Raw genomic sequence first — 25,686 nt, 5'->3', positions numbered from 1 at the left:
AGCCTCAGCTTTGGCAGCCTCCATATTTCTCCCAGTGTTCATTTTCTGTGAAGTAGGTTGTTGTGTGTTTGTACATTTACCTGCATTTATGTCAAAAGCAATGATGCAAGAAGTAGTGGCCTTGTTTGTTAGCATGAGTTTGGAGAAGTCTGTAATTGACATAAAATACTAACATAGGTCTATGTTCATTTAAAGTAACTTGAGGAAAGGGATTTTGTATGCTTTTTTCCAGGGAGTGAAATCTGAAGGACCTTAATACATTAAAAAGATGGTTTTATGCATTAATTTTATGTAAGGCAGAACTTTACACACAAGTTTAAATCATCAGTCCCTAACCTCATGGAGTTTTTACTCAAAAAGCAGAAACACAGACACACCTAATAACCGACCATGTGCTTTAGGACTGTAATGCCACGTACACACGACTAGACTTTTTGACAGCAAAGGTCCGATAGAACGAGTCCATCGGACAATTCGATCTTTTGTGGGCTCCATCGGACCTTTGCTTGCCAAAAATCCGGCGGACTTTAGAAATAGAACATGTTTTAAATTTTTACGCCGGACCGAGAAATCCGTTCGTGTGTATGCTAGTCCGACTGACAAAAAAACCGACGCTAGGGCAGCTATTGGCTACTGGCTATGAACTTCCTTATTATAGTCCAGTTGTACGTCATCACGTTAGAATCTGTCGGACTTTGGTGTGATTGTGTGTGGCCAATTCTGTTCATTCGGAAAGTCTGTCGGAACTCCGCTGAAAGTCCGTCGGAAAGACCGTCGGACCTAGTCCCTCGAAAAGTCTGGTTGTGTGTACGTGCCATTAGAATGCCTAGGATTCTGCCACCATGATTATCCAATACAGATAGTTTCTTCAGCAGAAACCTTGGTGAGGAGGTCACTCTGCCAATGTCTCTGGCTATTCCCAGTATGAAAAAAAAAATCGCTTTCAGCTGTTGGCCAAGAAGCCCTGTTGTATTCGCAATACTGTTCCCTCAGGAAGTGCAGGAGGCCAGTGAATAATTAAGCTAGCTAGCATCAAACAAATGTCAGTTGAAGATGGGCCTAATTGTTAATTTTTCAGACACAAAGATTAACCACTTTAACACTTACTTCCTGCAATGCGCCTCTCAATTTTTTTTAGTGTTGCTATTGCTGGAAAAAGCTGCTTTATATTTTTGGTAAGCAAGGCTATCAGTGCTTTTTCCAGAATTAGGTGAGGCTACTTCTGCATCGTTAAATTAGGGTTACCACTGGTGTCAGCTCCTGTCCTCTGTGTAGGTTACTAGATTGTCACAACTCCATCAGTGAGCCTGGTCCATCATGAAAAGACTCACTGTTCCCCTCCACCTCCTAGCAGTAGTGCATTCTGCATGCTCATCCTAAGTGCTGCCCCATATTAAGGACCAGGTAGTTTTAGTTTTAGTTTTAGTTTTTAGTTAACAAGAAGCAGTCTTTAAAGATTTTATTTATAGATTTTCAATGGCAGATTATAGTAGAACAAACAGTCAACTAGAAGGTAAAGGTGGCAATGGGAAGTTTTATTTAACAAAATGTGTGCCAGAAAATGTAAGGCTTAATTTACCTGCTTATTTACATCATAAAGGCTGAATTCTGTGTATTTCTAAAGTCACCAGGATTTGCAGAACTTTGCTTTTGAAATGTATACATATGTGTCCAATATTCAGATAAACAGATAATGGAAATCAAGTGACAAAAAGTCCCAAGCATTTTCTCCACTATAATAAATGAAATGGCGTAAAATACCCTAACTTTTTTTTACATAATGATCTTTAAAATATATATTGTATGCTTAGAAATGGAAAACATTTTATTTTGGTACAGATACCACAGTGCAATTATAAGGCTTTGTTTACAATGATTGAATTTCATTTGATTGTAAAGAATGGTTGCATGCTTTCGATAATAACATTTCACAAGCATTTAGAAATTGCTATGAAGAACAAGAAGGAAAAAACAAGTACAGTTAAATGGAATTGCTGAAATAAAGGAACTCAAACTTAAAATAATCATTTAACGGTAAAATAAAGAAGTTGCAGTTTCCAAAAGAAAAAAGTGTATTTAAATTTCCCATAACATGTATACTTCTTTACAGTGTTTTTAAACAGGCTTTCCTTTGTTTTGTTTTCCTTTTTTCACCCAAATGAAAATAGAGCTCGGAAGTAAGTCACACCGTATCGGCTGTTATTTAAAACCTTGTGAAGAATCTTTACTACTGCATGCCAAGGACTGACTATTTCTCTTTAATGCTTGAAGGGATGCCAGTTCCTCAAGATGGGCTGCTGTCCTGTCAATCACATACCAGTTACTGATATGATTGCTGTCATGGAAACTTAACCGAAGTCATAATTGTAACCTGTGATAAGTGAAATTCTGAGGTTGAAAGTCCACATTTCTTAATTTATATCCTTTAAATGGTGCTTAGATTATGTGAAAAAAGTGGTAGAATTTCTCTGCCATTCTCTGTTTCTCTTTTCTTATGCTAAGGCAACCTGAAGTGAGAGGAGATATCCCCAACATGAGGGGTTAGCGAACCCTTAGGTTGTTGTTGTTGTTGTTGCAGGAAGAGGTGTTTCCATTGAGAGGTTTCTCTCATCTCCTAAAGCTAGGAAAGAACTTTTGATTGAAGTTCTGCTTTTAAAGCATACATTTAAATAGTTCCCTTAATGTTAGACATTTAGTAAAACTGATTGCCTCCCAAGCTAATTTCAGTAAAAGATAGATGAAATCTGTTCTATAGGCACCCTAGATTTATCACTCTTGGGAATTTGTTTTAGTTGATCACTGTTGTTTCTGCTAGGTAAGGCTTGTGCCAGGAGTGTTATGCAATCACTTTCTATGGCTTGAACATGCTCACTCAGATGATGTGTGTAAATGACCATACACCAATCATTAAAAAAAAAATAATCTAAGGTTGGATCAATTCCGTGTGTTTGACCACCATCCTGTTTACTGCTAACTAACCCTATCACCTAGCACATATATCTAACAGATACTAATGACTGCTGTGTGTTAGTGTGTTAGTTATACAGATAAAGTCTATTAGGGTTTAAATTCTCAGTTGATAGGCCATTGCTCCTTCCTCATTAATACATAGGCAGAAGCTCTCCTTTGAGTCTCCTACATATTGGACAACAGTTAACCTTAATGTCAATCTGTGCTTTGAACATGTAGGGTAAAACAATAGGCGTACTTTAATATAGACTTCCACATACATATACAGCTGTGCTTATAAGTATACATACCCTGGCAGAATTTCTTAACCATTTTAACCATTTTTCAGAGAATATGAATGATAACACAAAAACTTTTCTTTCACTCGTGGTTAGTGTTTGGCTTAAGTCATTTATTATCAATCAATTGTGTTTACTCTTTCTAAATCATAATGACAACAGAAACTACCCAAATTACCCTGATCAAAAGATCAAAAATTTACATACCCTGGTGATTTTTGGCCTGATAACATGCACACAAGTTGACAAAGGGGTTTGAATGTCTATTAAAGGTAACCATCCTCCCCTGTGATCTGTTTGCTTGCAATTAGTGTGTGTGTATAAAAGGTCAATGAGTTTATGGACTCCTAACAGACCCTTGAATCTTTCATCAAGTACTGGACTGACATTTTCCCCACGAGTCATGGGGAAAGCAATAGAATTGTCAAAGGATCTGCGGGAAAAGTTAGTTGAACTGTATAAAATAGAAAGAGATATAAAATGATATCCAAGGAACTGAGAATGCCTATCAGCAGTGTTTGAACTCTAATCAGGAAGTGGAAAGAGATATAAAATGATATCCAAGTAACTGAGAATGCCTATCAGCAGTGTTTGAACTCTAATCAGGAAGTGGAAAATGAGGGGTTCTGTCGAAATAAAATCATCAGGTAGACCAACTAAAATGTCAGCGACAACTGCCAGGAAAATTGTTCTGGATGCAAAGAAAAACCCACAAATAACTTCAGGTGAAATACATGACTCTGAAAACATGTGGTGTGGCTGTTTCAAGATGCACAAGAAGGAGGCACTTGAAGAGAGATGGGCTGCATGGTCGAGTCGCCAGAAGAAAGCCATTACTATGCAAATGCCACAAAGTATCCCACTTACAATATGCCAAACAGCACAGAGACAAGTCTCAAACCTTCTGGCACAACATAATTTAGAGTGATAAGACCAAATTTGAGCTTTTTGGCTACAACCATAAAGGCTACATTTGGAGAGAAGTCAACAAGGTCTATGATAAAAGATAAACCATTCCTACTGTGAAACACAGAGGTGGTTCACTGATGTCTTGGGGATGTGTGAGCTACAAAGGCACAGGAAATTTGGTCAAAATTGATGACAAGATGAATGCAGTATGTTATCAAAAAATACTGGAGGGACATTTGCATTCATCAGCCAGGAAGCTGTGTATGGGACGTACTTGGACATTCCAACATGACAATGATCCAAAACACAAGGCCACGTCGACCTGTCATTGGCTACAGCAGAATGAAGTGAAGGTTCTGGAGTGGCCAACTCAGTCTCCTGACCTCAATATCATTGAACCACTCTTGGATCTCAAATGCACAGTTCATGCAAGACAGCCCAAGAATTTACAGGAACTGGAGGCTTTTTTCCAAGAGGAATGGACAGCTTTACCATCTGAGAAGATAAAGAGCCTCATCCACAAATACCACAAAAGACTTCAAGCCGTCATTGATGTTAACAAGGGCAATACACAGTACTGGGGTATGTACATTTTTGATCAGGGTCATTTGGGTAGTTTTTGTTGTCATTATGATGTAAAAATAGTAAATACAGTTAACTGATAATAAATGGCCATGAGTGAAAGAAAAGTTTTGGTGTTATCATTCATATTCTCTGAAAAATGGCCACAAAATCATAAATTCTGCCATGGTATGTAAACTTATGAGCACAACTGTATACTTACATTTTTTATTCTCTCACACCACACATTGCAGCCACCTTTAGTGAAAGCTCTTGGTAAGATACAAGTCACCAGTGTTGTAGCCCCCACTAGATAATGACTCCCCTGTGACAATGATATTGGCCCACTATTACATGGGTAGGTCTTGCATGCCATATGGGTAAGGCTCCTTCATACCTAGGAGTACCGGGAGTTATTTGTGGCTCAAGACACTTAATGGAGCAGCAGGAGAGTGAAGGAAGCGTACGTTTATCGTTTTGAAGATGGGTGCATGTATAGACAAAATTGTCTCACTTCCTATACCAGAAGCACTACAGGAAGTTAGAGGAAATCTCCCAAAATTCCATCTTAGTCTTCTGAACAGGTGTCTCACTATTAGAAAAGTTCTCTTTACCTCTTGCTCTGAAGACAGCCCTAGCATTTTGGATTGTTTTCAACTTTCCAATACAAAAAGAGGGGTACATCTCCAAATGGGGGTACAAACAGTAATCAAAACTCGACAAAATTTTTTCCTAGTCTAAAATAAGAGTTTTGCAGAGACAATTTTTAAAGAAACCTTTTCCAAAGTACAGGTTTACTTTAGTTATTACACACTTTAATAGTTATTTGGTGGTCCAGGAACTACATTTTCTAATAAATACATGCATAATCAGATTATTGGTTTATCTTTTGTGCTGAAAATGGGAGTGTTTTTTTTGGTAGACATTGGATCACATTGAATGTTCATGGGTTTTCTGCATTGTTAGACATTTACATACACAATCACTTTATACTGTAAACGAAGGAACCGCTGGTTGTAAAACTGGTTGCTATACACTGCCATTACTAGATGACTGCATAACTGGGCACCATCCTTTAATGATATTTTTCAGATAATCATATTACCATTTGAGGGATATGAATTACAATGCATTTGTGGATTTTTGTTTCATAGAATTTGTCAAAATGTTCTTTTATGTTGACCAATACAGCTAAACTGTAATAACCAAGTAGAATACTGTAGGAAATATTTCTTCAGGCAAATGTTTATTTCAGAGTAAGAGGACTTTTGTTACTTATGAATGCATTATTTTGCTGCTTTGCTTTTTGCACTTATATTTCTTAAAATACTAAAATTCTAATTCACACAAGTCCAATATGTTAAGTTCTCCTCTGAAATGAAAGACATCCACGCAGATCGAATTGCATTTGTGCAGCTTTTACTGAGAATATAATTACTATGTACACCAGATCCCATGTAGGATGGATGTGATGACAATACAAGTATGAGTTCAGCTTTTATAAGAAATCTATTACATAGTTCTCTATGTAGGGCACACCTCCAATCATGGGACATTCTTTACTAATTACTTCAAGATCACATATGGTCAGTTTGACCTCTGGGTTATGAGTAATTTTACTTGCCATAATATATCAAACTTATGATTACACAAGAGTGGGTCATACAAAAGGGACTTTTTGTGATAATAGCTCTTTCCCAGAAATGGAGCAATGTACAGCCAGTTAGTACACACATCATTTGGCAATACATTGCAACCCCTTCAGCAACAAAAAGATTGTGCAATACCTGAATTTGGAATAAACTATTCAACTATTTTTTATAGAAACACCGTACTTTAAAAGGGGGAACTCTTTATGAGCCTTCCATGAGTTTTACATGATTCCAGACTCCAGGTATTCTGTATATTTTGACATCCCATCCTGTAGTTTCCAATTCTTCCTTCCTCTGTGTCTTTAGATTGTTCATAAGGTATACAGGTCACCATCTCATAAGCAGTCATCATGCGTGACCTTGAGGACTCAGAAGGAACAGTATTAGTACAAGTATTTTTGATTATTTTCAAACAACGTTTGCACATCATTGGTGCACATTTGATTATAAGGATTATGAGTACAGTAAATTCAACTACCGTATATACTCGAGTATAGGCCGACCCGAATATAAGCCGAGGCCCCCAATTTACCCCCAAAAAAACTGGCAAACTTATTGACTCGTGTATAAGCCGAGGGTGAGACATGCCTGTCCATCCCTGTGTGTGTGTCCGTCCATCCCTGTGTGTCCGTCCATCCCTGTGTGTCCGTCCATCCCTGTGTGTCCGTCCATCCATCCCTGTGTGTGTGTGTGTCCATCCATCCATCCATCCCTGTGTGTGTGTGTGTCTCCATCCATCCATCCATCCATCCCTGTGTGTGTGTGTCTCCATCCATCCATCCCTGTGTGTGTGTGTCTCCATCCATCCATCCATCCCTGTGTGTGTGTGTATCCATCCATCCCTGTGTGTGTGTGTGTCTCCATCCGTGTGTGTGTGTGTGTGTGTGTGTGTGTGTGTGTGTGTGTCCAGCCTACCTGTGTCCCGAGCCTCCGTCCCGTGCCTTGCCTCCTTGCCTCCGTCCCGTGCCGTGCCTTGCCTCCGTCCCGTGTCGTGCCTTGCCTTGCCTCCGTCCCGTCCCGTGCCGTGCCGTGCCTTGCCTTGCCTCCGTCCCGTGCCCTCTTCGTCGGCGCCTCGCGGCCATTGTAAAATTCAAAAGCCGCGCCTCCGCCTTCGCCTGTGATAGGCGGAACACTGAATTTCCCAGCAGCCTGTGTTCCGCCTATCACGGACATCGTATCATCCTCGTCCGCGAGGATGATACGATGTCCGTGATAGGCGGAACACAGGCTGCTGGGAAATTCAGTGTTCCGCCTATCACAGGCGAAGGCGGAGCCGGAGGCGCGGCTTTTGAATTATAGAATGGCCGCTGTCTGTCTGCTCGACACGCTGATCGAGCGGGCAGACAGCGATGACTCGAGTATAAGCCGAGGGGGGCACTTTCAGCCTCAAAAAAGAGGCTGAAAATCTCGGCTTATACTCGAGTATATACGGTATGTATAATATACCATGTAAGATGCTGGAAAGCCAACCTCCAAGGCCAGCTCTCCCAGCTTCTTTCCAGTCTCAGTATGTTTTTTTTTCCGAAAACCTAGCTTAAATTGTTGCACCCTTTCTACATGTGAAATGATGGCATCTTCAGCTTTCGTATAATTTCCAATGTAATTGCAGCATCCTCTTCCCACTATGGTACACTTTCCTCCTTGACTGGCCGTGAGATAATCCAACACCAATCGGTGCTGAATCAATTCATTTTTTATCTTTTTTAATTCAGTATCAAGAACCACAAAGCTTCTATCATACAAGGCAGTAATGTTATCCATCAGTTCTGCTAAATCAATGATGAAAAGATTTCTTAATACAACTGTGATATACCCATGGAATATCAAAAAATGGTTTGAAATCCTTGGTTTACTTTGTGGTGTCGAAACTCTCAGGTGTGTAGCTAGAAAGATGTCTTAGTTTAATTAGATGTGGTTGGATCTTGTTTACGTTAATTTTAGTAAACTCAGCGTCCTCCACATACCATGTGGCAGGGATTTCTTTACCAAAGTAACATCTACCTTATGCGTCTAATGGAATCCAAGTATAAACTCTTTTACCACAGATAAGATTAGGATTGCTTAGTTTGGAATCATTACTGAAAGTTAAATTGTACAATTCATCAACTGTGTCATTATTCGAAAGAAGCTAAAGACCTTTAAACCTATACTTGAGAGTAGCTACCTTCATACAGTTAGTGTATCCTGTTTCTAGTACTTATCTCATATTCTGAACTAGCTGCATAAATACAAGTAAAATGAATGCATACTCGAGGGTACCTTTAAGGAAATGCTAAAGTAAAGGAATAGAGATTACATTTTGTTTTCACTTTCCTTGAGTTACACTGGAACACCTAGCAAAGGTAGTGTTCTATGTGAAATAGGTGAGTGTGTACAGACCCAACAATTGGCCAAATGTAATTTCTTAGCAGCTTGCATGTGCCTAGTTGCAAAGCCATTTTGCTATGGCCCCATAAGGTGTGTAGCAATCTCTCTGGTAACTCTTTTTTCAGTCTTCACCAAGACATCAACTTAGTAATGTTCCATTGGCTCAGCTGACCTACAGAAATACAGTATCAATCAGCCAGGGCAAAACAAAGAAGAATATTGCATCAGCAGTGTCTGCCTGCTCTGTGTTCTCACTTACTGACATAGATCCTACTGACCCCTCCCTTTCAGGAGCCGTAGGAGCAGCTGCAATTGCTAGCTGTCCCTGTGCACATAGATATGGAGAGATTAAACCATTAGCTAACTCATCACTTTTACCTGTGCAAATTCTATAAGATGGTGGTTTAACACATTTGTTACGCTTATCAGCCATAACTTCCCCAGACATTCAATTTACTCACAATTACATTGTTCCATGTGTATGCTAACCAATGCATTAATTTTGTCATTATCAAACAAGCCTTTGGGTGGCCACCATTAATGGGGCTCTTCTTTACACACACACACACATATATATATATATATATATATATATATATATATATATATATATATATATATTACACCCAGGGGCGTAACTAGAAATCACAGGGCCCCATAGCAAAAGGTTGTATGGGCCCCCCCCCCCCAAAAAAAATAAATAACTAATGCCATTGAAGAACAGATTACCACACTCATGTGGAACAGTACCCAAGCAACAGCTTAGTGTGTAGAGTGTATACAAATTTTGGAGGGCTGGAGGGTGGATGTTATCTATGTGTACCTGCTTGCAGTATGCCTTGGGCTTTGTCAGTTTCCCACAATACAGTATCCAGTATTTGTCCATAATATAATAAATACGTATATGATGCCATTATACTGTACACTGTGAAGTCTGAATATGATTGCGGCAACTACAGACTGTGTGTAAGGCTGGGTTCCCACTGCTGCGATGCGGGATAACGCTGTGAATCTACTGCGGGTTCCCGCATCGCATGCCTCCCGGCGGCAGTTCACACTGCCCTATGCGAACTGCTGGGAGTGTCAGTGAAAAGTTAATGACACCTCCAAATCAGTTTGCATATCGCAGTGCTATCTGCAAACTCGGACAGGAATCGGATCGCATGGTGTGAACACCCATGCGATCCGATTCTGCTGCGGACCAAAAAAAGGGTCCTGTGCGAGTTTGGGCCAGATGCGATGTGAATTCAGCCATACTATCTGTATGGCTGAAATCGCATCGCACAGAGATCGCATGTGATTTGCACTGCAGTGCGGTGCGAATCACATCCGATCTTGTCACCGCAGCAGTGTGAACCCAGCCTAAAACTGTCTGTCTACGGCTTGAGCTAGGCAGCAATTATTGCAGAACACACTATCTGACTGACACACTGTGTTACACACATGAGATTGTACCAATGACAGGCCTCACTGATGCTGTTACACATCAGACTGTCTGTACCTTCTTCTCAGCTCTAGCCTGAGCCTCCATTCCACACTGCCGATCATGTGGGACAGCCAGCCAAAGCACTGCGCGGGCTCCTCTGCTCCATTGTGGGTGGGACTGGAGGAGGGAACGACATCATGATAAGGTGGGCGGGGAACCGCGCTTGCGCTCAGCACCTCATTGGCTGTCACGGCACCTTTCACTGGGCACACAGAAAGCAGCCTAATTGTTATTGTGATGGGCATTGGCGGGGTCTGACGGGCGGCGGCATCACCTCCAATTCAATTGGCAGACACAGACATTGCTGGTCGGACAGACTGTGAAGTCTGCACACTGCACGGTCAGCAGAGACTGAACACACAGAGGTATCACAATGCCGGCGGAGCCCTGGCCGCCAGGCCCTGCAGACTGACATGCCACACTCACATAATGATCCATCCAGGTCGGCCTGCATCCTCCCAGCTAAACTAGGCAGCAGTGCACCAGTAGGTAGCCGCCTAGCGGGAGATCGCCTTGAACTTGCGGGTGAGATGTCAGCATTCCTCATCCTCACCAGGCCCCTCTCAGCTGCGGGCCCCATAGCGCCCGCGTGGGTCGCTATGGCGGTAGTTCCGCCACTGATTACACCATTACACCATTCTGCATGATACACAAGATCATTTGGTTCTCTGCTTACCATCATTCTAACGATGGGAGCACTCGGGTGTAATTTAGCATTTTCCCTAGCTAAACCATAGCTTGCCACTATGGGTGAGATGCTTTGATGCTTTTGTTAGAAATATTTCCCATATCCTTTTAATTTTTCGCTACTTCTTTTAGAAATTTTTCGTTACCTCTTTTTGAAATTTTTTGTTACTTCCTTTAGAAATGACATTTGGAACTCCAGGACCAAAAGTTCTACTCTTTAACTACTTCAATACCAGGCACCCCAATTCCTGCCGAGGACAATTTTTAGCTTTCAGCGCTGTCGCACTTTGAATGACAATTGGGCGGACATGCAATACTGTAACCAAACTAAATGTTTATTGTTTTCTTCCCACAAATGAAGCTTTCTTTTGGTGGTATTTCATCACCTGTGCATTTTTAAATTTTTGCGCTATAAACAAAAAAAGATCGACAATTTTGAAAAAAAAAACTGATGGGCACTTATAGGCAGCACTGGCGGCTTTGATAAGCGGCACTGATGGTGCTGATAGACGGCACTGATGAGGAGCTAGTGACAGGCTTTACTGAGTGGCACTGATTGGCACTTTGATGGGGCACTGACAGGCATCACTGATTGGGTACTGATTGGCATTTTTTGGGCACTGTTCTGAGGACTGATCTGTACTTTTATGGGCACTGACAGGCTTTATAGAGGGGGACAGGCTGGCAGGTGATGGGCATTGATTGGCAGCTGATGGGCACCTTTTGTTGGGGGCTTTGCTGATTATCAGCACAGACCCCCCCTCTGTCAGGGAGAGCCTCTGATCAGCATGAACTGAGGAAAGCTGTTTACCGGCACTTCCTGGTTCACGCGATGATCAGCTATGATTGGTCACAGCTGATCACGTGGTATGAACCTCTGTCAGAGGCTTCATACCACTATAGGAGTTGCGGTGTATCAGACTGACATACAGTACCTCCGATCGCCGTACCACGTGCCACCGAGGGCGCGCACTGGCTCTGTTATCCTGATCATGTCATATGACGTCTGATCAGGATAACTAAACCACTTTACCGCTGTCATTTTTCTATATGCAAGTGGTTAAGTCAATGAATGTGTACCAGCAGTCAAATATATCTCGAGATATCTCATGTGTTCTATTCTCAGAGGGACATCTCCTCTCTGACTGGCAAAAGGGTAGTCCCTGACTCAACTCCTTACTCCAAAGAACACACAGCAGGTCATATATTCACTGTGGCTATCCGCTGAGGACAACTTGAGGACAACTCATCCTAGAACCACAGATGCACAAAAAATCATGCAATCATACAAATTCAACAGTCAACAACTTCTATTAACTCTTATGCCGCGTACACAGGATGGGACTTTCCGATGGCAAATGTGCGATCGGAGCTTGTTGTCGGAAATTCCGACCGTGTGTAGGCTCCATCGGACAGTTTCCATCGGCATTAGATATTGTGGTACGTACTTAAGTACATCCCTTAATAAAAAAAATATATATATATATATATATATATATATATATATATATATATATATATATATATATATATTGTTATTCCAAAGGGTAAGGAAAATTAGTACTCTTGTTATCCTGACACATGAAATTATTACATTTATAATTTATCAGAATATTCTATAAATAATATTCTCAGTAATCATGCACAAGCAGAATGCATTTTTTAAAAGATGGAAACATGCTACCTTCTGTGGCTGCACTCCTCCCCCAGTAGTAATAATATGGGAAAAATTTCTCACCTTAGGCACCGTTGTTGTCCCTCCTGTTGTGGAATGAGAGCCGGAGGTGGAGATGCAGTCAAGAAGACACGATTTGGGGTCACCAATGCTAAGTTCGCCTTTGAAATGAAAGACATCCATGCAGATTGAATTGCATTTGTGCAGCTTTTACTGAGAATATAATTATGATGTACACTGGATCCCATATAGGATGGTTGTGATGACAATACAAGTATGAGTTCAGCTTTTATAAGAAATCTATTACATAGTTCTCTATGTAGGGCACACCTCCAAGTCCTGGGACATTCTTTACTAACTACTTCAAGATCACATATGGTCAGTTTGACCTCTGGGTTATGAGTAATTTTACTTGTCATAATATATCAAACTTATGATTACACAAGACTTTTTGTGATTTTTGTGATAATAGCTCTTTCCCAGAAATGGAGCAATGTAGAGGCCAGTTAGTACACACGTCATTTGGCAATACATTGCAACCCCTTCAACAACAGGATTGTTCAATACCTAAGAATTTTGAATAAATTATTCAACAATATTTTTTAGAGAAACACCGTTCTTTAAAAGGGGGAACTCTGTATGAGCGTTCCATGGGGTTTTCATGATTCCAGACTACAGGTATTCTGTATCTTAACAAATAATATGCTAAGAACCAAACCTACTTACATCAGGGCAGTGCCTCTTAATTTTAGTTTTACTTTCAAATATGTTTAATTGAGAAGATAAAAAAATATTACAACTGTGGTAGATAGGTACAATGTGACAAGGTCACAGTTGAATTATACAGTGGGGATCGGAAGTTTGGGCACCCCAGGTAAAAATGTGTATTAATGTGCATAACAAAGCCAAGGAAAGATGGAAAAATCTCCAAATGGCATCAAATTACAGATTAGACATTCTTATAATATGTCAATAAAAAATTAAATTTTATTTCCATCATTTACACTTTCAAAATGACAGAAAACCAAAAATGGTGTCTGCAAAAGTTTGGGCACCCTGCAGAATTGATAGCATGCACTGCCCCCTTTGCAAAGCTGAGACCTGCCAGTGTCATGGATTGTTCTCAATCATCATCTGGGAAGACCAGGTGATGTCAATCTCAAAGGTTTTAAATGGCCGGACTCATCTGACCTTGCCTCAACAATCAGCACCATGGGTTCTTCTAAGCAGTTGTCTAGAAAACTGAAACTGAAAATAGTTAATGCTCACAAAGCTGGAGAAGGCTATAGGAAGATAGCAAAGCATTTTCAGATGTCACTATCCTCTTTTCGGAATGTAATTAAGAAATGGCAGTCATCAGGAACAGTGGAAGTTAAAGCAAGATCTGGAAGACCAAGAAAAATATCAGACAGAACAGCTCGCAGGATTACGAGAAAAGCAATTCAAAACCCACGTTTGACTGCACGATCCCTCCAGAAAGATCTGGCAGACACTGGAGTTGTGGTACACTATTCCACTATAAAGAGATACTTGTACAAATATGGTCTTCATGGAAGAGTCATCAGAAGAAAACCTCTTCTATGTCCTCACCACAAAAATCAGCGTTTGAACTTTGCAAATGAACATATAGACAAGCCTGAGACATTTTGGAAACAAGTTCTGTGGACCAATGAGATTAAAATAGAACTTTTTGGCCGGAATGAGCAAAGGTATGTTTGGAGAAGAAAGGGCACAGAATTTAATGAAAATAACCTCTGTCCAACTGTTAAGCATGGGGGTGGATCAATCATGCTTTGGGGTTGTATTGCAGCCAGTGGCACAGGGAACATTTCATGAGAAGAAGGAAAAATGTATTCAATAAAATTTCAGCAAATTTTGGATGGTAACTTGATGCCATCTGTGAAAAAGCTGAAGTTAAAGAGAGGATGGCTTCTACAAATGGATAATGATCCTAAACACACCTCAAAATCCACGGGGGATTACATCAAGAGGAGTAAACTGAAGGTTTTGCCATGACCTTCACAATCTCCAGCCTCAACATTATTGAAAATATATGGATAGACCTTAAAAGAGCAGTGCGTGACAGACAGCCCAGAAATCTCAAAGAACTGGAACACTTTTGTAAGGAAGAATGGGCAAAGATACCTCAAACAAGAATTGAAAGACTCTTGGCTGGCTACAAAAAGCGTTTACAAGCTGTGATACTTGCCAAAGGGGGCAGTACAAGATATTAACTCTGCGGGGTGCCCAAACTTTTGCAGACGCCATTTTTTTGTTTTCTGTAATTTTGAAAGTGTAAATGATGGAAATAAAATCTAACTTTTTTTGACATATTATAAGAATGTCTAATCTGTAATTTGATGCCATTTGGAGATTTTTCCATCTTTCCTTGGCTTCGTTATGCACATTAATACACATTTATACCTGGGGTGCCCAAACTTTCGATCCCCACTGTACATAGATATCGATCAAAGACTGCTCTGTAGAATTAACCTTGTTAAAAAACATAATATAAGCAATGAAAGAACTTCACAGGCCACACTGCAGGGCACAATTACACTTTGATGAAGGATTAGCAAAATGAACAAACACCATTTGGTATCAACACATGATTATAGGCAGGTATCCGGGTAAGCCAACCATTGGTCCCCAATTTTGTTGTACTTGGTTGGGCACTCTCTATGTACATAGATACATTTCTTATAGGGCAATAAAGAATTTACTTCATGACCCCAGGCTTGAAGCGTGGGAGGGAGTGCCTGCATCTAATGGCAGGCAATAAGCTTCCTAGGGATAAAAACCACTTCCTGTTAAAAAAAGTATCACAAATCTCTCATCTTCTGGGTTAGGGAAGAAATGTAACAGACACAGCTTTGGGTCAACTGTCAAAGGTGAGCCCATCTTATCATGAAGGAATTGAACCACTTGAGACCAGTAGTCGTATATAGCTGGACGATACCACAGCATATGGAAAAATGTCCCCGGGGGGTCAGAACATCTGGGACATGTAGGGGAATGAGAGGGGTGATATCTGGCAATGCATACTGGGTTCAGGTATGCTCTATATAGAATGTAAAGCTATCTGAGGCTTTAGGAGACACGTTTACAATCACCCAGTGTTTTGTCCCAATCCTCATCCTCCACATCCCCAATATCCCACACCCATCTGCAGTTAAGTTGATAGGCCAACTTAGTTACAGAGAGTCAGAAAATCATTGTAAAATATTGAAATCAACTTCTTGAAATTCGTGCCTAGTATGCATCCAGAATGGGGAGGACTGGGAACTGGGAAGGGGGCCAGGAAATTGGGTACAATGGGCATACTGTAGTTGTACATATTGTAAGAGCATAGAATTGGGAAGGGAAAACTCAATCTCTTGAAAGGATTTTATCCCAGCTCAAGTCAAAACTTGATATAAATATAGGAAGTCCAAAGGGGGTGGTCCGGTATTGTTGGGAGTTCAGGTAATTGAGTATTACACCATAGAGGCGTGTGAGTATGGAAAGTAGGTGTCATGCATACCGCAAGGTCCCAGATTCTCAGGCGATGGCAGGTCATGCTAAAACTGTCAGTGTTCCCGCATACCCCGCATCTCACTTAGTATAACCTGCAAAGGGTGGGTGGCAAAGTGGGTGGCTGATGACAAACCAAGGATAGGTACCACTGTTTGTCCAATGTTTGTCCTGCTTATCTAAGTAAAAGAAATGAGAGAGCTGGGAGGATACAGTGTGTATATATATATATATATATATATATATATATATATATATATTGTTTTGTTTTTTTTATTTGTGAATTTTACTGTGATTTAGCACAAGATCATACATTTTATATGCTTACATTTAAAGCGGAGTTCCACCCTCTTTTACAACTTGGTCTTAAAGACCACCCCTGCACCCCTCGTTTTTGGAAAAAAAAATTTTTCTTTCTTACCTTTTCTGAAGCACAGTGTACTTCCATCCTAGCTCAGCCACGGCCCAGTGCGTCATTTCCTACTTCTTCCCCGCTGCCTTCTGAGACTTGTATGTGTTCCAGAAGACTAAAGAGCCATTCAGAAAGGGCTGCGTGGCTCTCACATGTGCAGTAGGAAACTGTTTGTGAAGCCCAAAGGCTCCACTGCCGGTTTCCCTTAGTTACAATGATGACACCTGCACCCAATCCGATGGACGGATCAGCCTCGGGGGGGCTGACATCCTGGGCTCCCTAGATAGGTAAGTATCCTCATTAAAAGTCAGCAGCTACAGTGTTTGTAGCTGCTGACTTTCAAGAAAAAAATGTTTCCGCTGGAACACTGCTTTAAGGGAGTAATTTAGTGTTATGATGTTTTGATTTTATTTGTGATATTTATGTAGATAGGGTAAGATTATCATTTCCCATTATTTGATATTTTTCTTGAGGATTATACGATGAGCGCTGCACATTTGATATTTGTTTAAATACTGGAGATTACCCAAATGCACTGAATAGTGGATAGTTAAGCTAAGTAAAGATTGTACTAGCTGTTTGAAAAGCTGGCTATAGCAAATAAAAACGACACACAGAGGTCTTTATGGAAACTCTGCAGAAAATTATGAAGTCAGTTTGTTTTAAACAAAATAAACTGGCTGACCTTGCATTTCTCTTATTTGCCAAATGTAATACAGTTTTTAGCTGCTGGTCAAGTAAAAGATTGAATCTAGTGAAATCTCTCACTTATCACTGTATTTTCATCAGGTATCAACACACCTAACCCAATCCATCTCAAACTAAAAAGGCCTAATACTGTATCAGCATATTCAGACACTGGGAATAACATGCTAATGTCTTCCCTGCACTGCAGCTGTTTTTCCAGTGTCTGTCATGATACTTTGCTGCTTCTCTCTTCCATGGAGTATAGTTTATTATTTTATTATGTAACCAGTTAGAACCATGATGACTCTTGGGACATCACACTTCCTTGCTTTCTGCTTTGCTGTGTTGAAGAAGCATGCATTTCATTCTATAGGCACATAACTAAACTGATCAGTCAAACTTCTCCAGGCATCTCTCATACCCTATGACCTGCTGTTGCATGCTAAGTTGAGTTTTCATGGTTATGTAATAAATACTTATGCTACTTTCCTTTTGCAGGTTACGGAGTGTTAAAATGGAACAAAGGAAGTTGAATGATCAAGCTAACACCTTAGTGGATTTAGCAAAGGTGAGTAGAAACAGTGGAAGAGGTTTAAAGTGGTTGTAAACCTCAGAAAATAAATATGAACAAATCATATCCCTCTATAGTGTGTACTTGCCTTAATTAAGAGCACTAAGTGTTATTTCTGTCTGCTACTTCATTCCTCTGCTATCTGCATGAGTCACTTCTGACAAGTTTTCCTGAAACCAAGAAAATACTGTTGACAGGGGAGGGAGGGCCAGCTTATTGACAGCCTCAGCCCTGTTCCTGTGTGTGGTGTGAAGGGGGGTGTGTCCCTTCCCTCCAAACAGATCTCAGAGCTCTCCTCACTGTGCTCTGTAGAGTGTAACTTCAGCTCTCCGCCCCCTTTTTTCTGACAGCTCAGACAAGCTTTATAAATGCTGCACATTGAACGGGTGTAGAGAAGAGAAGACTACAGATAAACAGGTACAAATTTTGTAGGGGAATTTTTTTCATCTCTGTATCATCTTAGGCTAGTAAGGGTTTACAACCACTTTAAGTGTTCCAACAGCTTTTCCATGTCTGTCTAATTACCATTACTCCCATTAAATTAATAAGAAATAATATTAATTGCACTTAATGTCACTTAAATGTCCTCCTAATTAATAGAACTTCCTTGTTTTTCTAGCAAACAGCACCACTGGGTCCTTCTAATTAATATTATTTGTGTTTCCTTCTCACAGTGCTGCCATTTCTTCTAAATAAAAGTATTTTTCATTGTAACTAACAGCACTCACATGTTCGTCTAACTAATAGCACCTACATTACATTACATTGAAATAATATTATTTCCATTTCTATCTAGCCAACAGCATCCCCATGTCCATCTAGCCAAAAGCATGCCCGTGTCTATCTAGCCAACAGCCCAGCCATGTCTTTTAACTAACAGCATTCCTATGTCCATCTAATTAACAACATTCCCATTTCTATCTAGCCAGCAGCAATGTGACATCCTTCTAAATAACAGCGCATCAATGTCTATCTAGTTACCAGCACACACATATAGTTTCATAGTTAGTAAGGTTGAATAAAGACACCAGTCCATCCAGCTCAAGGAGCCCACAATCCAAGGTCCCCATTCATATACTAGGGCCAATTTTGGACAGAAGCCAATTAACCTACCTGCATGTCTTTGGAGTGTGGGAGGAAACCGGAATACCTGGAGGAAACCCACGCAGGCACAGGGAGAACACAGGGAGAAACTCCAGGCAGGTAGTGTCGTGGTTTGGATTTGAACCAGCGACCCTTCTTACTGCTAGGTGAGAGTGCTAACCACTACACCACTGTGCTGCCTATCTATTGATCTAACAGCACTACCATGTCTGCCTAACTAGCATCACGCCCATGCACTTCCAGTTAATATCACTTCTATTTCCTTCTAATTAACAGCATTCACTTTTTTTATTTTATTTTTTATTTTTTACTAACTGCACTGTGGTGTCCTATTAATTAACAGACAAATAAGATATTTGGGGGGCACACCCTAAAAGATGCATTAAAGATGGTGCAGCCATAAGACTATAAAACAGAAAAAAATATTACAGCGCACACATGCAAAAAAGACATTTAGTTTTCCCATATAGAGGAGTGTATTTCTTCCATGGTTCGGAGAAGCAGGATCTCCCATTCTATGGATAGTGTAGGACCCACTAACAATGGGGTACTCTGTCACAGTAAGTGGGCTTACGTACCATATAGCAATATGGTGTAATCAGGTCCCCACATTATTTAAAAAATGTTTAGGTATTTTACATAGCCTTGCAAGAGGTAAATGCCTTTTTTGCATGTGTGTGCTGTAATATTTTTTTCTATTAATTAGCAGCACTTACTTTTCCTTCTAACAAGGCATCCAATCCATGTTTTTCCAACTAATGCTGTGTACACACAAGCGGAAGTCCGAGAGAAAAAGTCAGACGGAAGCTTTTCATTGTATATTCCGATCGTGTGTATGCCTCATCTGACTTTTTTTTTACGAAAATTCTGGCGGACCTAGAAATAGAACATGTTTTAACTATTTCCGACGGAAAAAATTCCTATCAGGAAAACCGCTCGTCTGTATGCTGTTCCGACGGACCAAAAACTCTGAAGCAAGTACGAGACAGAAGCTATTGGCTACTGGCTACTGAACTTCCTTTTTCTAGTCCCGTCATACATGCTGTACATCACCGGGTTCTTAACAATCGGACTTTGGTGTGATCATGTGTACGCACTACAGTTTCATCGGAACTCCATCGGAAAAACCTTTGAAGTTTATTCTGACAGGAAAACCGATCGTGTGTATACGTGGCATAACAGCAATCCCACATCCTTCCAACAGCACGTCAATGTTCTTCTTACAACCAGTACTCCCATGTTTTTCTAACTAACAGTATACCCACATTCTTATGACAGCACAACCATATCCTTTAAACTAACATCACTCCCATGTCCATCTATATCTAACAGCACACCCATTTCCTTTGACTAGCAGCACTCCTGTGTATATTTAATTAGCATCACTCCTATGTCCATATAACTCAAAGAACTGCCATATCCTTCCTTACAGCCCTCCCAAGTCATTCTAACTAACAGCATTCCCATGTCCATCTACCTAATATCACACTCATATCCATTTAACTAACAGCACTGCCATGTCCTTGTAACAATGATCTGTTTTAAACTAACACAAATCAAATGGTGCAACAGGACTGGGGAAATATACAAAACAGTACAAAGGGGGGTACCCAGAACACATTTGAGCAAAAAAAACTATTAAACTATTCAGAGGAAAACCAGGTTTGCAATGAATGATTATATTTATGACGTGACCACATAAAGTGGTGGATATTTATATGATGTGTGTGTATGTGTATATATGTATGCGTGTGTGTGTGTGTATATGTATATATATATATATATATATATATATATATATATATATATATATATATACACAGTAATACCACGGGTTGCGAGTAATGTGGTTTACGAGCGTTTTGCAATACAATCTATTATTTTTTTTAAATCCTGATGCGCTTCACGAGCGTTGTCTCGCAAGACAAGCAGGATTCAAGCCTCTGGGGTGTGTAGTACCGCATTTCGCCAGAGGTGTGGGGACGTCGGTGACACTTGGAGCCGCTCGGAATCACTCAGTTTCTGAGTGTTTCCGAGCCTCTCCGAGTGCACCCTAACTCCCCACCTCTGGCCACATGCAGTACTGCATATAATAGCAGTCACTGTGGAACTAATTATCTGAGTTTCTGCAGACTTCTATGGGGAAACTCGCTTTGATATACAAGTGCTTTGGATTACAAGCATTCTTCTGGAACTAATTATGCTTGTAATCTAAGGTACCACTTACTGTATATACAGTACAGTATCTGAAAAAAGTGAGTACACCCCTCACATTTTTGTAAATATTCTATTATATCTTTTCATGTGCCAAAACTGAAGAAATTACACTTTGCTACAATGTAAAGTAGTGCGTGTACAGCTTGTATAACAGTGTAAATTTGCTGTCCCCACAAAATAACTCAACACACAGCTAATAATGTCTAAACTGCTGGCAACAAAAGTTAATACATCCCTAAGTGAAAATGCCCAAATTGGGCCCAGTTAGCCATTTTCCCTCCCCGCTGTCATGTGCTCTCAATCTCTCATACTGGTCACTGGAAGGTCAACATGGCACCTCATGGCAAAGAACTCTCTGAGGATCTGAAAAAAAGAATTGTTGCTCTACATAAAGATCGCATAGGCTATAAGAAGATTGCCAGGACCCTGAAGCTAAACTGCAGCACAGTGCCCAAGACCATACAGTGGTCTAACAGGACAGGTTCCACTCAGAACAGGCCTCGCCATGGTCGACTAAAGAAGTTGAGTGCACATGCTCAGCATCATATCTAGAGGGGGTCTTTGGGAAATAAACACATGAGTGCTGCCAGCATTGCTGCAGAGGTTGAAGGGGTGAGAGGTCAGCCTGTCGGTTCTCAGACGATACACAGCACGCTGCATCAAATTGGTCTGCATGGCTGTCATCCTAGAAGGAAACCTCTTCTAAAGATAATTCACAAGAAAGCCTGCAGTTTGCTGAAGACAAGCAGACTAAGGACATGGATTACTGGAACCATGCCCTGTGATCTGATGAGACCAAGATAAAGTTATTTAGTTCAGATGGTGTCAAGCGTGTGTGGTGGCAACCAGGTAAGGAGTACAAAGACAAGTGTGTCTTGTCTACAGTCAAGCATGGTGGTGGCAGTGTCATGGTCTGGGGCTGCATGAGTGCTGCTGGCACTGGGGAGCTACAGTTCATTGAGAGAACCATGAATGCCAACATGTACTGTAACATACTGAAGCAGAGCATGAACCCCTCCCTTCAGAGACTGGGCATCAGGGCAGTATTCTAACATGATAACAACCCCAAACACACCTCCAAGATGACCACTGCCTTTCTAAAGAAGCTGAGGGTAAAGTTGATGGACTGGCCAAGCATGTCTCGAGACATAAACCCTATTGAGCATTTGTGGGGCATCCTCAAATGGAAGGTGGGGGAGCGCCAAAGCTCTAACATCCACCAGCTCCGTGATGTCGTCATGAAGGAAAGCTCCAGTAGCAACCTGTGAAGCTCTGGTGAACTCCATGCCCAAGAGGGTTAAGACAGCGCTGGAAAATAATGGTGGCCACACAAAATATTGACACTTTGGGCCCAATTTGGGCATTTTTTACTTAGGGGAGTACTCACTTTTGTTGCCAGCGGTTTAGACATTAATAGCTGTGTTTTTTTTGAGGGAACAGCAAATTCACACTGTTATATAAGCTGTACACTGTAGTGACTTTACATTGTAGTAAAGTGTAATTTCTTCAGTGTTATCACATGGAAAGATATAATAAAAAAAAAAAAAAAAAAAAAAATATATATATATATATATATATATATATATATATATATATATATATATATATATATATATATATATATATATATATATATTATATCTTTCCATGTGATAACACTGAAGAAATTACACTTTACTACAATGTAAATGTAGTATATATATATTATACTCACCATTGTGAGATACTGTGTGTGTGTGTGTGTGTGTGTGTGTGTATATATATATATATATATATATATATATATATATATATATATATATATATATATATATATGTATATATATATATATATATATATGTATATATATGTATATATATATATATATATATATATATATATGAGAGGCATTGTCACAGGTGGGGGGCAACAGGACAGGTGAGAGGCAGTGTCACAGGTGGGGGGCAGCAGAACAGGTGAGAGGCAGTGTCACACTTAGAGGGGCAGCAGGACAGGTGAGAGGCAGTGTCACACACACCTTGGGAAGCACCAGTTCTCCCAGCTCTCACCTGTCCAGTAGTGCCAGGAGGGGTAGCTGGGCCTGTGTCCTATCTCCACCAGGCTCTCTGGTGGCAGCTGCAAGAAAGAGGGGAGAGGGGGGCTTCTCCATAATAACCTCCTCCTCCCATGGGGGGCCCTCCACTGACCCACCCCCCACAGCCTGGCACACACTGGTACAAAGGGGAGCAACGGCACGGGGGGGCAGCAGAACTGGAGATGGAACTGTCATGGGAGGAGGTCAGCTGGACAAAGGGGGTGGGGACAGCAGGATAGAGGGGGAAGTGTCATTGAAGGCGAGCAGCGGGACAGGTGGGGGGCATTGGGAAAGGAGGGAGACAGTATCACAGGTGGTGGGCAGTGGGACAGGTGAGAAGCATTGTCACAGGTTGGGGGCAGCGGGACAGGTGGGGGGCAGTGTCACAGGTGGGGAGCAGCAGGCAGGTGAGAGGCAGTGTCACAGGTGGGTGGAAGTGGGACAGGTGAGAGGCAGTGTCACAGATGGGGGGGTAGCGGGACAGGTGGGAGGAAGTGTCACAGGTGGGGGGGCAGCGGGACAGGTGGGAGGCAGTGTCACAGGTGGGTGGGTGGACAGTGGGACAGGTGAGAGGCAGTATCACAGGTGGGGCAGCGGGACAGGTGAGAGGCAGGGTCACAGGTGGGGGGCAGTGGGACAGGTGGGAGACAGTTTTACACATGGGAAGTAGTGCCACAGGTGGGAGGCAGTGTGACAGTTGAGTGGCAGTGTCAAACACACCTTGGGAAGAACCAGTCCTCCCAGCTCTCACCTGTCCAGCAGGAGGGGTAGCCTATGTCCTATCTCCACCAAGCTCTCTGGCGGCAGCTGCAAGAAGGAGGGGGGAGGGAGGACCAGGCACGTGACCTCACCCAACCCCGCATGGCACCTGACCACAGCGGAGCCTGCCTGACAGCGGGCCCGACCTGCACACACGTGGGATCTGCCCACCTTTCCACTGTCCTCAACATCCTGGCAGCCGATCCTCTTTGACGACAGCTGCCATGTGTTAAAGATGGCCCAGATTGTGACCCGTGATCCGGGCCCCACGGATGCCCGGGCCCCTTATGTTTTTACTGGCTGTATCTCCCTGATGGCGGCCCTGATGTCAATAATAACATAACCGATAGCTCAGTTTTGAGAACTCGAGCATAACCTTTACAGCAATTACAACAATGCCCCCCCAGAAAATCCAAGGTGGCAGATAACCACATAAATTACCTGCAAGAGGGAGGGAGTTTTCTTCAGGTAGGAGAAACCAATTCCCTCAGGAATTTTTATAGGCTCAGCGACCTTACAGGAAATTCCAGGAATTCCTATTGGCTAGAATTCCCTCTTCATGAAACTCATTACATTTCCCCAAATGGGAAAATGTCCCCCAAAAAAACTTAACCCAAAACTTAAACAATTGACATATTTTTCTTTCTAAAAAACACATTATACAGGGCAGGGGTGACTGCTATCCCATAAAGGTGGGCCCAAAGGGTTGTGCCCCCCTTTTATATTCTAATTAACAGCAGTCCAACATACTTCTAACAGCACTCCCATGTTCTGATTAACAGCACTTCCTTGTGTTTCTAACAGCACACCAATGTCCTAAGTAAGAGCATTCCTATGCCCATCTAAATAACATCCTTCCCATGTCCATTTAACTAACAGCACTGCCATATCCTTCTAACTAACAGCATCCCATGTAAAATCAGAGGTTTTCGTTGCATACCTTTGTAAATACGTGTGAAAGCCACACTGTCAAGTTAGCTCTGATAAGTGTGGTCTCTAAAGCTAGGTACACATAGGAAGTTTTTCCTTTATAAACCCAGTGGGTGGAATGAAAACAATTAGAGAACCTGACAATCTCCCTGCCGTGCTAATGTGTTGTGGATTGCCCCCTGCCAGAACACACTGATCAGTGCTCATACCATTGGCTGTGAGGGCTGATCGGATGCTGGTTTTCCAGCATGCTCATTTGACAAAAGCCAGTTGTGAGACCAGCTTCTGTTGGAAGTTGGTCACACGGGCAGGATGTTGGTCTGTTTCTGTTAAACCAGCCATTACCGGACAATATTCAGCAGATGTTTACTAGCCTTAGCTCTAAACTATCTGAGTTTCCCACTTGTGAGACATGTATAGCAATGTACAAACACAGAACAGGCTACTTTAAGACAGCTCTTTCCTTCTTAACCTAATACTACGTCCTCCCAGAACCACAAAGGTCCTGCCCAGACATAATTTGACAATAGGCTGGGTGGGACCTTTGTCATTCTGGGTGGACATCATATGCTGCAGCATGTTCTGTCACTGGCTGTGTCCACCGGACACAAACGATGACTGATCAGTGTACCAGCCTGCTGCCAGTACCATGTGATCGCTTTAACAAATCACAGCAGATCACATGACAATTGTAAACAATGAATGGCTTTGATTCATGCCATTCATTGTGTACATTTGTGTTGCTATCTGTAATTGATCACAGTAATCACATGGTAAAGATAGGGCCAATCACACTAGTATAAGCAATCATTATGTGTAAAAAAAAAATCCTG

General features: G+C 41.4%; 1 protein-coding gene across 4 annotated transcripts in view; it reads left to right on the top strand.

Moving 5' to 3' along the window:
- KCNN2 (potassium calcium-activated channel subfamily N member 2) overlaps positions 1-25,686 on the top strand; it is a 276,041-nt gene that overhangs the window by 239,321 nt on the left and 11,034 nt on the right. For all 4 annotated transcript variants that reach the window (XM_077462261.1, XM_077462263.1, XM_077462262.1 and 1 more), the window contains one exon: positions 17,696-17,765. In XM_077462261.1, coding sequence (XP_077318387.1) covers positions 17,696-17,765 — 70 coding nt within the window. The remainder of the gene's footprint in view (positions 1-17,695; positions 17,766-25,686) is intronic.

Source organism: Lithobates pipiens, unplaced genomic scaffold (assembly GCF_037356315.1).
Source record: "Lithobates pipiens isolate NorthernLeopardFrog02 unplaced genomic scaffold, aLitPip1_a1.2 Scaffold_3, whole genome shotgun sequence".
NCBI lineage: Eukaryota > Metazoa > Chordata > Amphibia > Anura > Ranidae > Lithobates > Lithobates pipiens.
This window is presented reverse-complemented; position numbering and strand designations above follow the sequence as displayed.